The sequence below is a fragment of the Hemiscyllium ocellatum genome, chromosome 2, assembly GCF_020745735.1.
Source record: "Hemiscyllium ocellatum isolate sHemOce1 chromosome 2, sHemOce1.pat.X.cur, whole genome shotgun sequence".
Taxonomy (NCBI): Eukaryota; Metazoa; Chordata; class Chondrichthyes; order Orectolobiformes; family Hemiscylliidae; genus Hemiscyllium; species Hemiscyllium ocellatum.
In genome coordinates this window covers 86,969,140-86,988,115 of record NC_083402.1, presented here as the reverse complement: position 1 = coordinate 86,988,115, position 18,976 = coordinate 86,969,140, and the positions used below count along the sequence as shown (strand labels likewise).

Genomic DNA, 18,976 nt, shown 5'->3' with positions numbered 1-18,976 from the left:
TGCAAGAGAGGAGTAGCATTTTTGATAAGGGATAGCGTTATGGTTGTTCTTAGGGAGGATATTCGTGGGAATATATCCAGAGATGTTATTTGGGTGGAACTGAGAAATAAGAAAGGTATGGTCACCTTATTGGGATTGTACTACAGACCCCCCCAGTAGTCAGCGGAAAATTGAGAAACAAATTTGTAAGGAGGTATCCCCAGGACCTGATCAGGCATGCCCTAGAACTCTGTAGGAAGCTCAAGAAGTGATTGCTGAGCATAAGAGGTATAGTTAGTAAGTTTGCAGATGACACCAAAATTGTTGGTGTAGTGGACAACGAAGAAGATTATCTCAGATTACATTGGGATCTTGATCAGATGGGCCAATGGGAAGAGAAATGGCAGATATAGTTTAATTTAGACAAATGCAAGGTGATGCATTTTGGGAAAGCAAATCTTAGCAGGACTAATACACCTAATGGAAAGGTTCTAGGGAGTGTTGCTGAACAAAGAAACGTGGAGTGCAAGTTCATAGCTCCGAGAAAGTAGAGTCACAGGAAGATAGGATTGTTAAGAAGGCGTTTGGTATTGGTCAGAATACTGAGTACAGGATCGGGAGGTCATGTTGCGGCTGTACAGGACGTTGGTTAGGCCACTTTTGGAATATTGCATGCAATTGTGGTCTCCTTCCTATCGGAAGGATGTTGTGAAACTTGAAAGGGTTCAGAAAAGATTTACAAAGATGTTGCCAGGATTGGAGGATTTGAGCTATAGGGAGAGGTTGAATAGGCTGGGACTGTTTTCCTTGGAACATTGGAGGCCAAGGGGTCACCTTATTGAGGTTTATAAAATCATAAGGGGCATGGATAGTTGTAAGTAGACAAAGTCTTTTCCCTGGGTTGGGGGAGTCCAGAACTAGAGAGCATAGGTTTAGGGTGAGAGCGGCGAGATATGAGACCGAAGGGGCAACTTTTTCACTCGGAGGGTGGTACATATGGAATGAGCTGCCAGAGGAAGTGGTGCAGTCTAGTACAATTGCAACATTTAAAAGGCATTTGGATGAGTATTTGTATAGGAAAGTTTTGGAGAGATATGGGCAGGGTGCTAGATTGGGTTAGGATATCTGGTCAGCGTGGAAGAGTTGGACCAAAGTGTCTATTTTCATGCTTTATATCTCTGTGAATCTATGACTCTAATTTTCAAAATTTGTTTGGGGGCAGATGTTCACAGGTAAATGGACCGCTGGAAAATGAGGAGCCTTCAAAAATGAAATAAAGTGAGTCCAGAGACGGTATATTCCTGTAATGGTGAGTGGAAAGGCTGGTAGGTTTAGGGAATGCTGGATCACTAGAGAAATCGAGGTTTTGGTTAAGAAAAGGAAGGAAGCATATGTCAAGTGTAGACAGCAGAGGTTGAGTGAATCCTTAGAGTATAAAGTCAGTAGGAGTATTCTTAAGAGGGAAGTTAGGAGGGCAAAAAGGGGACATGAGATGGTTTTGGCAAATGGGGTTAAAGAGAATCCAGAGGGATTCCATAAATACCTTAAGGACAAAAGAGTAACAAGGGAGAGAATAGGGCCCCTCAAAGACCAACAAGGCAGTCTATGTGTGGAACCACAGGAGATAGGGGAGATAAGAAACAAGTATTTTCCATCAGTGTTTACTGTGAAGAAAGACATGGAAGATATAGAATATGGGGAAATAGTGACATCTTGAAAAATGTCCACATTGCAGAGGCGGGGGTGCTGGATGTCTTGAAAAGAATAAGGTGGATAAATCCCCAGGACCTGATCAAGTGTACCCTAGAACTCTGTGGGAAGTGAGGAAATCAATTGCTGGGCCTTTTGCTGAGATATTTGTATCATCGATAGTCGCACATCAGGTGCTGGAAGATTGAAGTTGGCTAATGTGGTGCCATTATTTAAGAAAAGTGGTAAGGAAAAGCCAAAGAGCTATAGACTGGTGAGCCTGACATGGGTGGAGGGCAAGTTGTGGGAGGGAATCCTGAGAGACAGGATTTACAAGGCAAAGACTGATTAGGGATAGTCAACTTGGCTTTGTGCATTGGAAATCATGTCTCACAAACTTGAATGAGGTTTTTGAAGAAGAGGGCAAAGCAGTGGATGTGATCTATATGGATTTTAGTAAGGCTTTCAACAAGGGTCCTCATGGTAGACTGGTTCGCAAGGTTAGATCTCATGGAATACAGGGAGAACTAACCATTTGGATACAGAACTGGCTTGAAGATAGAAGACAGAGGATGGTGGTGGAGAGTTGCTTTCAGACTGGGAAGTCTGTGATTGGTAGTGTGCCACAAGAATCGATGCAGGGTCATTGATGTTTTTGTCATTTATGTAAATGAGTTGGATGTGAACATAGGAGGTATAGTTAGTAAGTTTGCAGATGACATCAAAATTGGAGATGTACTGGACAGTGAAGCATGTTACCTCAGAGTGCAACGGTACCTTGATAAGATGAGCCAGATGGGTTGAGGAGTGGCAGATGGAGTTTAATTTAGATGAATGTGAGGTGTTGCATTTTGGGAAAGACAAATCAGAGCCAGACTTATGCACTGAATGGTAAGGTATTGGGGAGTGTTGCTGAATAAAGAGACCTTGGAGTGCAGGTTCATAGTTCCTTGAAAGTGGAGTCACAGTTTGATATGATAGTGAAGTAGGTGTTTGGTATGCCTTCCTTTATTGGTCAGAGCATCGAGTATAGGAGTTGGGAGGTCATGTTGCGGTTGCACAGGTCATTGGTTAGGCCACTTTTGGAATATTGTGTGCATTTCTAGTCTCCTTCCTATAGGAAGGAGACCATAATTGCACACAATTTTCCAGAAGTGGTCTAACCAATGTTGTGAAAGGGTTCAGAAAAGATTTACAAGCATGTTGCCACGGTTGGAGAACTTGAGCTATAGAGGGAGGCTGAATAGGCTGGGGCTGTTTTCCCTGGAGCATTGGAGAGTGAGGGGTGACCTTATAGAGGTTTATAAAATCATGAGGGGCATGGATAGAGTAAATTGACAAGGTATTTTCCCTGGGGTGGGGGAATCCAGAACTAGAGGGCCTAGGTTTAGGGTGAGAGGGAAAAAATTTAAAAAGGACCGAAGGGTCAACTTTTTCATGCAAAGGATGATGTGTGTGGAATGAGCTGTTGGAGGAAGTGGCATTTAAAAAGTCATCTGGGATGGGTATATGAATAGTAAGCGTTTGGAGGGATATGTGCCAAGTACTAGCAAATGGGACTAGATTAGGTTAGGATATCTGGTCAACATGGACGACATGGACTGAAGGGTCAGTTTCCGTGCTGTACATCTCTATGACTCCGTGACTATTTGAAGCTTTACCTGTTTGCAATGGTCCCCAACTAAACAATAAGACGCTAGGCTACATTTGGTATCGGAGAAAGAGTAGCAGTGACTTAGAGAGGGATAGACATAAAATATGACAGCTAGGAACAGGCCGTTCAGTCCACCATGTCTGTGCCAACCATGATGCCATTCTGAAGTAATTCCATGTGCCTTCACGTGGTCCATATCCATCTTTTCCTGCCAGTTCATGCATCTGTCTAACTGCCTGTTAACCATTGTCAACATATTTGCTTCTACCTCATCCCTTGGCAGTGCATTGCCGGCACCTATCACTCTCTGTGTAAAAAAAAACTTGTCTTGTACATCTCCTTTAAACTTACCCCCTCTCACTGTAAAACTGTGCCCAGCAATATTTGACACTTGCACCCTGGGAAAAAGACTCTTCACCCTATCCATGCCTCTCATTTTATATACTTCTGTCAGGATGTAAGAAGGGATGTGGCTAAGTATAGTTAAGCTGTGTAGTTTAGTGCTTAAACAGCAATAGATGTAGAAAGAGCAATTGTACTTGAATGAACTATTAGTTGTGTCACCACACTGCCCTAAGAACCATGGTTTATGGTTGCCCTCCCACTAAGTGCACAGTGAAGGACAATTCTTGACTGTAAACAATTGACTGGATACGTGGCTAGACTTCAAACATGGCACGATCACCAGTGATCCTGGAATATCTTGGCAATGGTGAATGTTTTTGCCTATGGTGAGTGGGAAAATCAACCTAACATCAGGTGAATGAGGTGTTATAGTGACAATGTATCTTGTTATTGAGGTGAGTTTGGGAGATAGCATAAGAAAACTCAATAGGCCTTATATAAAGAAATTCTCCATGAACCTTGATGAAAATGACAGCAGATTTCTGGTAAGTTTCAGCCCATTAGATTGGACAAAATCAGGGGATGACTCACAGTGCACACAATAGGGAGCTCCAGATATCACCCATGAGACTTTCAGAAACAAATGCAAGCAGCGATGCTCTCATGAAAGAATTCCAACAGGATATAGATGAAAACAATCACTGAAGTAGAAGTGGAAGAGGTCCAGGCTTTAAAGAAAGCCAGAAGTAAAAATGTGTTGAAGAGCCTAAACAGTTGTTAAAGCAGATTAAGAAAGCACACATGAACTGGACCAAAAACAGCTAAACCTTTACTTGGAATACAGCGTGTAAAACCAGAAACTTCAAAATTCAAGTTCTTATGGAACAAAACAGAAATGAGGAATACAATCAATCAGTAGTTAATCTGCAACAAATCTTACCTGTCATGCATTCGGACAAACAAATTCTGGAACAATAACTGCAGTCTGTGGAAGAAAGATTTGTTAACACGAACTGGACTGATAGTCATTATCACTGATGATTGGGCACCTCCAGACAATATTACTATCATAATTCTGGGCTTATCAGAAAATTACTTATATGCTGGAGATACTCATAGACTTGCTTGTTATTATAAATCATTAAACTTTCATTTTGGAAGGAAAAAAATACGTATGTATACCTTGCCTTGAAAAATGTTCACTTTTAAGGAATCCATATGCTTTGAGTATACAATATTGCAACAATGCCTAGCAGTCAATCTGCTTTGCATTTGCAAGCTGCATAGATGGAAATCAGTTGATTTGTTGTAGTCTCTGCTTTGTAACAGGCAATCTGCTTTACCATTTTATGTAAATTAACCCAGGAAGTTAATCAACCCTTGAAGAATGTTTGATTATAAGATTGTTATTATTAATGTGTCAATAAGAGGTATGCAAATGCAAGTCTTTCTTGGAACAGTGACTATATTTTAAAAATGTCATTGGCTGTAAAGCACTTTGGAACTTCCTCAGAAAATATTCTATAAAAATGCATGCTCTTTCTTTAAAATAAAAAAAGAATTGTGGATACTAGGAATGTGAAACTGCTGGAGAAACTCAGTAGGTCTTGCAGCACTTGTGAAAGAGAAAGCAGAGTTGTGAAGAAAGCTCACTGCACTCTGTTTTGTTAACTCTGCTTTGTCTCCACAAATTCTGCAAGACCTGCTGAGTTTCTCCAGCAGTTTCACATTTCTAGTATCCACAGTTTTTTGCTTTATTTTAAAGAAAGAGCATGCATTTTTATACAATATTTCTGTGGGAAGTTCCAAAGTGCTTTACAGCAAATGGTGTTTTGTTTAGAATTTGCCAGAATTTGTGGAGACAAAGCAAAGTTAACAAAACAGAATGCAGTGACATTTCTTCAGAACACTGCTTTCTCTTTCACAAATACTACAAGTCCTACTGAGTTCCTCCAGCGATTGCGGTTTTTGGTTTCAGCTTTTTCTTTGTTTGCTTCTTCTTCGAGATGAGATTTTAATTTCAATGACCCTTAGCTCTTTTTCAGTTAATCCACATGAATGGTTTTTGAATTTAAATTAATGCTTGAATAATTAAGGATCAATTTAATTATCCTTTTAGGGGACAGACAGCAGCTGTTGCGGAACTGAATCTGCTGCAGAAAGCTCATACTTTAGAAACCTATGGTGTTGATCCCCATCCATGCAAGGTAACAAGAAACTGTTTATCAGCATTTGAATTATAGATTTCACTTTTGATTTCCTTTTAGTATCAAGACATATATCATGAAAACATTATCAAAATAGAAATAAAAGGAAAATCTGGACAAATGCTGAAAATCTGAAATAAAGGAAAGCATGCAAGTGTAAGATAGCCTAACATTAACATTATATCAGAATCCACTCTATTTTCGTCATTTATATAAATGATTTGGATGTGAATATAGCAGACATAGTCAGTAGGTTTGCAAATGACACCAAAATAGGTGGTGCAGTGCACAGTGACGATTATCTTAAGAGTACAATGGAACCTTGATCAGATGGGTCAATGGTCCAAGGAGTGGCAGATGGAGTTTAGACAAAAGTGAGGTGTTACATTTTGGTGAGACAACCAGGGCAGGACTTATATAGTTAATGGTAAGGCCTTGGTGAGTGTTGCCAAACAAAGAGACCAAAGGGTGCAGGTGCTTAGTTCCTTAAAAGTGAAGTCGCAGCTAGACAGGGTGGTGAAGAAGGTGCTTGGAGTACGTGCCTTCATCGGTCAGAACATTGAGTATCAGAATTGGGACATTATGTTGCGGCTGTACAGGACATTTAAGAATACTAAAGGGTGCAGAAAATATTTGCAAGGATATTGCTGGGAATGGAGGATTTCAGTTAAAAGGAGAGACTGAATAGGCCGGGGCTTTTCTTTCAGAGCATCGGAGGCTGAGAGATCATCTTATAGAGGTTTATAAAGTCGTGAGGGGCATGAATAGGGTGAAAAGCAAAGATCTTTTTTCTAGGGTGGGTAGTCCAAAACTAGAGGACATAGGTATAAGGTTAGAGGGGTAAGATTTAAAAACACCTGAGGGGTAACTTTTTCACGCAGAGGGTAGTGCGTAACAGAATGAACTGCCACAGGAAGTGGTGGAGGTGGATACAATTACAACATTTAATAAGGTATCTGGATGGATCTATGAAGAGGAAGGAATTAGAGGAATATGGGCAAATGCTGGCAAATGGGCCTAGGTCAGATTGGGATGTCTGGTTGGTGTGGACGAGTTAGACCAAAGGGCCTGCTTCTGTGCTGTATAATCCTCCAAAACTGTCGTCTTCAAATAAAACTGATCCACTATTGAATTCCAATATCTGTGTTAATTTGACTTCTTCGTTAACTATGAATTATGAGAGCTTTTAGTTCAGTAATTTCCTCTCATAAATCAAGTATTGCTGGAAAGTTATCTCAGTGTAATTGTACAAATTATCCCTGCTAAGATAATTTTTGTCCTCATGAGAAAGTCTTTTATATTTTTAAAATGCTTTTGGTATTTCAAAACAAATTATTAAACAAATTGGCTCACTAAATGACTGATTATAGCTGCTGTAGTCATACTTTGCAGACTTAAATAGAATACATATGTCAAATTCTTATTATTCACAAAAATGCTGGAAATGCTCAGCACGTCAGGCAGGGTCTGTGGAGAAAGAGATAGTTAATGGGCAAAATCTTTTAGGGTGCTGAATGACATGGTCTGTGGCAAGAAACATGGCAGAATTGTGTAAGAGATCTGATGAGATCTATCTCGAAATTGGGAGCATCTCATTGCATCTTTTTACTAACATCTTGGGGTCAAGTAAAGAGTCATAGTAGACAGCAGCAAGTTGCCTATTAACAAGGGTTATTGATTGTTAATGACTTTATTAATTGTACATCTCACCTTATTAATATGCTGCTTTTTATCCTACCATCCAAAACAAGCAAACTAGTCACTGAGAATGTTTGAAATGGAAGTCAGGGTGGGTCTTGGCTTCAGTTCATCCCCTGATTGAGGAGATTGCTTGTAACCTGGCGACAGTATCTCTGGACACAATCTCCAGGCACCAGCTGCACACATATCTTGTCCAGGGATATTAGCATCTAGTAGTTGCCAGCTTCTTAGGATCCTCATGGCACGTCTCCAATCCACTTGCAAAATGCTAAGGAAATTGAGAGCTTCACTGGCAGCTTGCATTAAAAGGCTGTTGTACTGACACTTTGGCAGTGGGGACAGGGTGCCAGCTCATGGATTAGACGAGGCCACATCTCAGGACTGCTTGCTTACTGTCCTAGAACTTGCCTCATTTAGGATGTAACTGCATGCTCGTAGAATTCCTGCTTTGCCTTGCATTATTGTGCTTATTAACAATGTTGCACCCAGGCATCTTCCTATGACAGTCAGTTTTCTCAGTCAAGGAAGCTTACATCTTGCTATATGACAGTGTGCGATGTCAATTTCATACCTGCTCCATGTGTGAGCAACTTACGTGGCAAACACAGTGCATGTGCAGCAAGCAGCCAGCCATGTCATAAGAATTTCTCCTTACTGAAATCCATGGAGGCACTTGTCTATCAGGATTCCCAAGACAGAAAGCCAAAGGCAATGTCCAGAAGATTGACCATGTTCAGGTTTCCAGTTTGTGTGTTCTCTGTTTGGAGAACTTCTGTATCCAGAAAGTGGGCTGTTGCAGCCAATCTGATGAGGAGAAGGTTGAGGAGCTAAAGTTGTCAGAGAGATATCGAACTGTCAGAAGTCTGAATGCGCCTTGTCCAGGGTTGTCCAGCTATGTCTGTCAAGGTGCACAGCTGGTCTGTAGGGACTGAGAACAAGGGGTGCTGCTGGAACCTGTGTGTGGGGATTGGGAGCTCCAGGCTGTGGAGAAAGGTGTGGTGATGATTCTGAAGGTGTGCCGTGCTAAAGCATGAATTGGAATGGCGTAAAGAAGGAGGGTGTTTGTCTGTGGTTAGGAGCGCGCTAGCTTCGAGGTGGGAGGCAGTGTATGACCACACTTGAAGGGACCTGGGATTGGGTAAAGTCTGAGGAGTTAATAGGAAGGCTACCAAGAAGGTGATCTGGATGTATGAGGCCTGACTAATATTTAGTTTCCAGTTTCCACCTCTATGTCCAAAGTGAGTTTACTGTCACCTTCTATCATGCTGCAAATCAAAAGGACAAATGGGAAAGAAAATGACTGTGACTACAGCCGAGGTGAATGTGTGTCTCAACTTGTGAAGGAGGCGATGCAAGACCTGTCAATGTGATGCCCTTTAGAGGGCAAGAAATTTATACTTAGACCTAAGCTCAGTACAGAATAGAGACCTGTGGCTCCCTAATTCCTGCCCATCTCAAAGCAATGTCTCACTGTGTGCAAGGAGAAAATGGAGACTACAGATGTTGGAGATCAGAGTCAAAGTGTGGTGCTGGAAAAGCACAGCAGGTCAGGCAGCATCCGAGGAGCAAGAGAATCAATATTTTAGGCATAAGCCCTCCACCAGGGATGAGGCTTGTGTGTCAGGTCTGAAAGATTAATAGGAGGGGGATGGGGTTGGGGCATCGGGTGGTAATGGTTTGGTAGTGGAGGAGGACCACGACCTGCACATCCTTGACAGAGTGGGAAGGGGAGTTGAAGTGTTCAGCCATGGGGTGGTGGGGTTGGTGGGTGCGGGTGTCCCAGAGATGTTCTCTGTAATGATCCGCAAGAAGGCGTCCTGTCTCCCTGATGTAGAAGAGACCACACCGGGTGCAACAGGTGCAGTAGATGACATTGGTAGAGGTATAGGTAAATTTCTGACAAATGTGGAAGGACCCCTTGGGGCGTTGGATGGAGGAGAGGGGAGTGGTGTGGGCGCCAGGAGTGGGGTGTAGATTGGTGGGGGGTGTGGACCTGATGAAGGGAGTCACGGAGGGAATGGTCTTTTCGGATCGCTGATAGGGGTGGGGAGGGAAATAAATCCCTGGTGGTGCTATACACCTCCCTGCCCCACATATTGCTAACAACTTCATTTAACACCAAGTTTTTCACAAAGAGGCCAGGGAAAGAATAGGGTTGTTTGATCAAGAGGGACAATGTGCAAACAAAGCCCATTGCCCTTTCTAATATTTATTCATATTGTTTACATATGCCGCAGCATGCTCTCAACAGTAGACATCAATCCATGGTCCCTTGCTTCGGTCAAAAGCATACTGCACAGTTGTGTCCTGTGTTTCTGATTGCTGCATCTCTTCCTCCCATACATTCGGACAAAGTCCCTGGATTTCTGACATCACAGGATCCCCTCCTGCCTGGGCTGACCATGTGCCTGGCTTTTGGCAGCCTCCACCTGTCAGAGGTCGGGTGCATTTCTTTCTTGGCCAGCTGCAGAGTGACTGCAGTGAGGTTCTCACCAGTTTTTGTTCTCAATGTTCTAAACCTGATGTTTCCACTGAGTGTCTGTATCTGAGCTTGTGGGGTATGTCAGAGGCACTTTTGCTGATGCTTCCTCTCATTTCTCTGAATCCTCCTCTTTGGACGTCGAGGAGGTGCCTTCCAGCAGAACAGACCATTTCTCTGTGTGGTCTTACTCCAAGTCACAAGAAAGGCAGCATGGTGGCACAGTGGTTAGCATTGCTGCCTCACAGTGCCAGAGACCCAGGTTCAATTCCCACCTCGGGTGACTGACTGTGTGGAGTTTGCACATTCTCCCCGTGTCTGCGTGCGTTTCCTCCGGGTGCTCCGGTTTCCTCCCACAGTGCAAAAATGAGCAGGTTAGGTGAATTGGCCATGCTAAATTGGCCGTAATGTTAAGTGAAGGAGTAAATTTAGGGGAATGGGTCTGGGTGGGTTGCGCTTCGGCGGGTTGGTATGGACTTGTTGGGCCGAAGGGCCTGTTTCCACATTGTAAGTAATCTAATCTAATCTAAAGAGAAGGCGTCACAGCCAATTGTTAGAATCAGTGTATTATGAATGACACTAACAGCAGGGTTGCTTTGAGAGGCCCGGTGCAGTGAAAAGTGGTACTTACTCAGTTGGCAGGACATCGATATTTTACATTACGAGGGGTGATCCATTACCTTCACTGATGTGAACTGGGATTCTGTCCTCATAGTAGGTGAGATGCCTGATGTCAGGCTCCCCTGCACCTACTCTGACGTTTAGCGTCTGTTATGGGCTGTTTTCTCTTGGAGTGAGGGAGCAGTTGGGATAGAGGGAGTGGGTGATAGAGAGACGTGGGTGCCATGGCTATTGGTGCTGTTACAGGTAGTCAAAATTGAATTGAATTTATTGCCACATGTATCAAGGCACAGTGAAAAACTTTGTCTAACGAGCATTACATGCAGATCACATAGTTAAGCAGCAGGGATAGTAAATAATAGGTAAACAGCAGCAAAAACAAAAACACGGGTACAGACGAATGTTAAGAGTTTGTGAATCCTTTCAGTATTCTAACATCAGTAGGGTAGAAACTGTTATGAAACTGGCTGGTGTTTGTGTTCAGGCTTTTGTACTTTCTCCCCGATGGTAGAGGTTGTAAAAAACATTGCCAGGGTGGGATGGATCTTTGAGAATGCTGGTGGCCTTTCTGTGACAGCGGGCCTGGTAGATTGATTCTATAGATGGGAGGTTAGCCTTTGTGATTGTCCGGGTGAGATGTGCTGAAGTGATGAGTATGCAATTTAGAGTGCATTCAGGATTAGTGATGTGGGTAGTTGTGGGGGAAGTGAGTGAGTGAGGGAAGATGTGTGCAGTAGTGAGTGGCAGGACGTGAGCCTTGATGGACGGTAAGTGCACTAGAGCAAAGAGAATGAAGGTGACGTAGCTGACAGGAGAATGTACACTTAACCTTGTGCAGTGGAAAACATCTTGCAGCACTGCTGGCTGTTGCTTTAGACCATGCATATGGCACTGGACCTGAGTGACAACCTTGGAGCAAATTGCCAGGATCTCCTTATGTGGTCTCCTTGCCATTCCTCCTCTGACTGTCTTGTCCATCAGGACCTCCAAGTGCCTGTCAGTGAATCATGTTGCAGGTTTACCCTTCTCAGGCTTCTTTAGAAAGACTGCCCTTTGACAAGCAGGGCAATTTCAAAATGCCAGTGCTCGTTTCGTACACAGCAAGCATCTAAATACAGTATGGGTTCCAGGTATGCTGGTCCTGTCATGGATATTTGGTGAATGGCAAGTTGGTTCTGGAATAGTGAGTGGTAGAATGGGTCTAGAATTGGGTGGGAAGGTGTGGGTGGAGTGGGTAATTAATGAGGCAAATTCAGTAAAATACGGCAAGAGATCTTGTTGGTTTCATGGAGAGAAGAGAATCCCTCTGAAACTCAATGAAGCTGACTGTTGGCCAAAAACATTAAGATCCAACCCAACAATCTCTCCATTTAGATGTATGGCAATTGACCTGAAACATTAAATTTATTTTACTCTCTCAGCAGATGCTGTTACACTTGAAGAATATTTGCAGCAGTTTTTGTTTTATATTTCCAGCTTCTGTTGTATTTTGTTTCTATGATTCCTTTGGTTCGGTCAATGATGTATGCAAATGAGCCTTTGATATCATTAAAATTTTCTGAAGTGATGGAGGTTTATCTTTAATTCTCCCTTAGTGGTGAAGGTGCTTTTTAAATTGCTGTCACGTTGTAGCCTGAATTGACAACCATTGCTGTGGCTGCTGTCTGTGCATGGCATTAACAAATAAGGGGATCTTCATGTTCAGGATAAAAGGAGGACAGAAATTTGTGATAAAAGGGAAAAGATTGGTGATTAAAATTTTGTTACTTCTGAGGACTTTTTGTCGACATTACCACTTTTTACACTTAATGGAACTGTTCCAGTGTTGCTGAATCTGCCAAGTTGCTGCTCATTATCTTCAAAGATCTCCTAATGATTGCCAAACTCCATGAAAATCTTGAGAGGTCAGAAGGTGAGCTCTTTTCCAGTTCCCTAATGTCTAGTTCAAAAATAAGGGTGGTATGGTAGCACAGTGGTTAGCACTGCTGCCTCACAATGACAGGGATCCAGGTTTGATTCCAATCTTAGGTGACTGTGTGGAGTTTACATGTTCTCCATGTATCTGCATGGGTTTCTGCCGGGGGCTCTGGTTTCCTCCCACTGTTCAAAGATGCACACGTTAGGTGGATTGGCCATGGTAAATGTGAGATTACAGTACAGGGGTGGGGGGGAGGCTGTGTCTGGGTGGTTGCTGTTTGGAGGGTCGGTCAGTGCTGATGTAGTGGCAGAACGGCCTCTTTCCCCGCCATACAGATTCTCCGCTTCTAAAGTGTCTGCAAACTGCCTGATTTAATGAGTAGCAAATTAACCTGTTCATTGTTCTATGCTTTGGAAAATTATTAAAGTCAGGAATAGAGGTGGTAGACGTCCTTGCAAGTTGCAGCTGCTATTTTTCCCTTGTTTATTGCTTCTGTTCTGTTCTGTTCCATTTACTGCAGATATATTTAGAAAAAGAAATTCTACTTGCCAGATGTTGTTGTATTATATCATAGACCCCAGACAAGACACACAGTGTAGCTTTAAGATAGTTAAATGGCATCACAACATATGATGACCTATAACAGAGGATATCTTCATAAGCAATTGTCTTCTTGGATTTATTGTATAATTGCATGCAGATTATGTGTAAGCCTTAAGTGTTATTAACAGTGTAATAGTTAATGTTGTCAATAAATTTCAAGATATTTGTCTCAACAGTCTTATGGTACATATTAGTCTTAAAGAGAACAATCTGACTAAATCATACTGGCAGTAGTGTTTTACCCAGAAACCACATCACCAGAATACTGGAAAAGACATTTGCTGTGTTCAAAAATTAAACATCAATGATTAAGTTAAATATAAATAAAGCTGATGTCATATGTGAACTGAATTTTGCTAAATATTAACAACAAAATTTGACAGTGCAGGCATACTGAGATGCAGAGAAATTTCTTTGACCATTAACTTAACTTCATAATAGTTAGGATTGTATCAACATTAGTGAGCATTAGTAAATAATGTGCTACATGAAAGGGAAGTGATCATAACTACATATCAAGAATAAAAGAATGATGAAAGAAAGATTATGACCAACCTAGGATAGTAGTAGGAAGTTGTGCGTGGAGTCTGGGGAAATAGGGAAAGCACTAAATGAATATTTTTCCTCAGAATTCACTCTAAAAAGACAGTGTTATCGAGGAGAATACTGAGATACAGGCTACAAGATGAGACAGGATTGAAGTTCACAAGGCGGAGGTGTTAGCAATTCTGGAGAGTGTGAAAATAAATAAGACCCCTGAACCGGATGGGATTTAGCCTCTGATTCTCTGGGAAGCCAAGGAGGAGATTGCAGAGTCTTTTGCTTTGATCTTTATGTCATCATTGTCTACAGGAATATTGCCAAACGACTGGAGGTTTGCAAATGGTGCCCCCTTGTTCAAAAAGATGAGTAGAAACAACCCCGGTAATTATAGGCCAGTGAGCCTTATTTTGGTGTGGGTAAAGCATTGGAAAAGGTTATAACAGATAGGATTTATAATCTTCTAGAAAGGAATAAGTTGATAAAGGATAGTCAACACAGTTTTGTGAAGAGTAGGTCATGCCTCACAAACCTATTGAGTTCTTTAAAATGGTCTTCAAACAGGTGGATGAGAGTAAAGTGATTGATGTGGTGTATATGGATTTCAGTAAGGCATTTGATAAGTTTTCCCATGGTAGGCTACTGCACAAAACACAGAGGCATGTGATTGTGGATGATTTAATGGTTTGGATCAGAAATTGGCTAGCTGAAAGAAGACAAGAGTGTGACAGTTGATGGGAAATATTATGCTGGAGTTCAGTTACCAGTGGTGTACTGCAAGGATCTATTTTGGGGCTACTGCTGTTTGTCATTTTTATAAATGACCTAGATGAGGGCCTGGAAGGATGGGTTAGTAAATTTGCAGAGGACACTAAGATTGATGGAGTTATGGATAGTGCTGAAGGATGTTGCAGATTACAGAGGGACAAAGATACACTGCAGAGCTGGGCTGAGAGGTGGCAAATGAAGTTTAATGCGTAAAAGTGTGAGGTGATTCACTTTGGAAGGAGTAACAGGTAAGATTCTTGGTAGTGTAGAAGAGCGGAGAGATCTGTGTCCATGTCCCTGAAAGTTGTCATGCAGATTGATAGTGTTGTTAAGAGGATATACGGTGTGTTAGCTTTTATTGGTAGAGGAACTGAATTTCAAAGCTGCGGGGTCATGCTGCAGTTGTACAAAACTCTGCTGCGGCCATATTTGGAGTATTGTGTATAGTTCTGTTCACTGCATTATAGGATGGATGTGGAAGCTTTGGAAGGGGTTCAGAGGAGATTGCCTGGTCTTATGAGGAAAGGCTGAGGGACATGAGGCTGTTTTCGTTCGAGAGAAGAAGGTAGAGAGGTGACTTAATTGAGACATATAAGATAATTAGAGGGTTAGATAGGGTAGACAGTGCCAGCCTTTTTCCTCAGGTGGTAATGACTAGCACAAGGAGACATTGTTATAAATTGAGGGATAATAGGTATAGGACAGATGTCAGAGGTAGTTTCTTTACTCAGACTGGTAGGGGCATAGAAGGCACAGCCTGCAACACTAGTAGACTCGCCAAGTTCAAGGGTATTTAAATAGTCATTGGATAAAAATGTGGATGAAAATTTAATAGTGTAGGATAGTTAGGCTTCAGATTGGTTCCACAGTTTGGCACAACATTGAGGGCCAAAGGGCCTGTACTGTGCTGTGATGTTCTATGTTCTGTGCTCTAATCGTTGGATATTAATGTATTCAAATTAACTTCACTTTTAAGATAGGTATTTACAGTTTCAATTAATTTTAAAATTTATTTTACACTGCTTCAAAAGCTTAGGTTGTCAGATCATTTTGAGAACACAGCATGAAGTCTCAACATTAGAGAAGCTCAGTAATTTATCTAGGTAATGTTAGGCTGCTGATAAAATAAAGATGTGAATTGTTTATTGCAATGTACATGTTTATATTGACTGGTTTAACATTTAATGCTATCTTGTTCATTGTTTATCAAAACCTATTGATTTAGATCTACTCACACCATTTACGTTTGTAAGAAATTTGCTACCATTACAAATAGCATTATCTTATCTTTATTGAACTTCTAAGGCATTTTGCACATATCCAATAAGCATTTACCTCAGCTTTGCCTTTTCTGTTAATTATAGTGTCCACCATTCATTACACTTATGTCTTCTCTATTAAAAATTCTTTCCATTGTCATTCTAATCGCCATTCTAACCTTATAATTGTAATTACCAGGTCACAACATTGAATTCATAGGGTCTAATTTTCAACAGCTTTCTGACATTATCCTGTCTAAGAAACAAGTACTAAACAGAAATATCAGCAGGAATATTTAGTTGCCCCTTGGCAAAAATTCTATCTATTGGAACTTTCAAGCACATCTCCATACCTGCCTATTTTTGAGCTGGAGGTTATTGAAATATACGAATATCGGATCCTACATCCATTTTTTTCATACAATGAGTAATGTAACCAGTGATCCATAAAATAATTTTTGGCAATCAATCTGCAATGGAGATCAGAACCACTTTATATTTTGTATTTGTAGAGCCATTTTAGTTTGCATGCAAACATGTCACATGCTGTGAATCTGGTCTACTTGACCACATTGTAAAACCTCTACTGGTTTTCCCATCCCAAACAGTTTTGACAAATACTTTAATAAAGTTTTTGTTCCTTGTGTTTGTTCACATTTGATGTCACATCATACTTATTGCTATTTTAAGAATGGTTGTCAGACATGTACAGATATTGTGTGAATCCTTAGGATTATTATACTCCCCACTTGGATCTGCTTTATAACTATTGGAAACTTGTTTCCATCCTTAAATCCTTTTACCCTGAAGTTTAATTCATAGACAAATATCAGAATGAATTAACTAATAATGTTTAATCAATAACTAACTTGGTCACTCAATGTCATTAAATCCACTCCAAACTAAAAGTCAGTGTACTCTCCCATCCATAACCCATTTTCCCTTTACTCCTAATCCCAGCCAGTGTTTACGTGCAAACAGGCTGCCGTAACTTCTCCAGAAGTACGGCGGAGAGGGAGCAGCTCCGAGGAACTATCCAGCCAATGTTTTCAATACTATGTAAGTTATTATTTAAAATTTAGGTTGCACATTTTATCCAATGTACATCATCTTTTCAGAACATGGTTCATTGCATTCCCATGCAACAAAAGCACTTCTAAGGACAGCGTAAGGCCAATAATTATAACAAGTTGAACGCATTATAGAACAAAGGTTTACTGTGACCTGCCTGCCTCAGATAATTTAATTCTTTTTCATTCTCAGAATATGAGCTTCAATGGTATTAGCCCAGCTTCTCTAAATTTTATGCAATTGACTGTCTTCAAATATGTGCCAGTGGAACTAGTTTACTTTCAGGGAATTAATTAAGCACCATTTACTTTTAAACTGAGTTTAAGTTCTCAATCTGCCATGGTGGGTTTAAATTCATATTCCATTGGGATTATTAGTTAAGAAACTTTAAATTCTGAACCTAGTGACAAAGAGCTAAGTCTTGTGAAGGAAAATAGAGTCTTGACAACTAGCTGGGGGCTGGAGAGAGTCCTATTGCACCTCTTTTAGAGAGAGCCCATTGCTTCTTCCACTCAGGTATATGGCAAACCAGTGGCCAACGGGCCTATAATTTTGAACCCACTTAGCCCGACTGCCTAATATGGTTTATTTTCCATGTTCGTGTCTTAATTTATTAACTTCTACTTCAATTCTTAATAAAATAGCACAATAACATTTTAGTTAGGCTGATTGGAAAACTCTCCTTGCAATTGAAGACAAATTCAAATGTGTTAATCTTAAGTCATACCAGCAGTTGTCCACATGGCCTTATGCCATCTGTGCCGCTTAATAACTTTGTGGTTCATCATCAAAATCACTTTTTCACCCTATCCCTAGATCCCTAAATTCCTTTAGCTTCTGACAGTATTGCAGATCATGTGTCTGTGCAATTACCAAGTATCTATCTTTTTCTGATCCCATTTTCCAGCATTTGGCCTGTAACCCATTTTTGCTATGGTGTTTGAAGTGCTCATCTCAATATTTCTTAAATGTTCCTGCTTCTATCACCCTTTAGATAGTGAGTTCCAGAAACCCACTGTCCTCTGAGTGGAAAAGAATTCCTCAAATCCTCACAAAACCTCCTGTTCCTTATCTTAAATCTGTGCCCCCAGTTATTGATATTTGAACATCTTGGTGCATGAAGCACAATACTAGTGGTAGAGCAATTAGGAAGTCAAACTGAAAATTGTTCTTTCAATGGCAATGGAATACAAAAGTAGGGATATTTTGCTATAGAGAAACACGTGTTAGGTGGGACCACATCTGGAATATTGTGTTGAGTTTTGTTCTTCTCAATTAAGAAAAGATATAAATGTCTTGTAAGCAGCCCAGAGAAGGTTTATTTGACTGATACCTGAGAAGTGGGAGTTTTCATCTGAAGAAAGGTTGGTCAGGTTGAGTTAGAAGAATAAGCAGTGATTTTATTGAAATGTTTCAGATCCTGAGGGTGCTTGATAAGGTTTTCCCCCTTGTTGGAAAAACTGAAACTAGGTGGCACAGTTAGAAGGTTTCCATATAAGACAAGAATGACCACATCTTTATCTGAGGAGTTTCAATTATCTGTTAACAATTCTCTTCCCAAAGTGTGGTGGAAGTGGGACATTGAGTAATTTTTAAAACAAAAGCAAGTGGAATGACCTTCTGGTCCAGTGTTCTTGGAAGAGACTGTTCCTTCTGTCAAAAATCTCAGTAAGCATCATTCTAAGCGCAGCATGAATAAAACAGGAAACCATCATAGCATTTAGGCTGACATTTCTGGACTTCTGTAGGCCAAGGGGAAATTCCTAATTTGCAGCATCAAACATTGTGTCAAGCTGGCCTTTTAGTATGGTGTCAGAGACTTTGTCAGAACCTTTGATTGCTGAAGGTGCCGTCATTTCTGTGAACTTGCAGTTCATTTGCTGTATGATTTGTTGTGTAGCTGATGCAACATCATGCTTTTGCAGATAATAAGCTGAGAGGTTTGTGATCACGCATGATAATGTGCCTGAGGTAATAGCAGATATGCTAGAATCCAACATGCTCAAGGTCATAGCTTTTAGAAAATATTTTGAAAGCTTCAAATTGGAAGAAGACACACTAACATCCAAGGTACTGGATTTGTTTGATTCCAGTACCATTGCTTCCTCCAGTACTACTACTTGTTCTAATTCCTTCAAGTTT

The 18,976-nt window shown here is 41.0% G+C and overlaps 1 protein-coding gene across 1 annotated transcript in view; it reads left to right on the top strand.

Moving 5' to 3' along the window:
• Positions 1-18,976, top strand: part of frmd3 (FERM domain containing 3) — a 221,537-nt gene that overhangs the window by 116,661 nt on the left and 85,900 nt on the right. Inside the window, exon 7 of the mRNA XM_060845125.1 lies at positions 5,787-5,874. Coding sequence (XP_060701108.1) covers positions 5,787-5,874 — 88 coding nt within the window. The remainder of the gene's footprint in view (positions 1-5,786; positions 5,875-18,976) is intronic.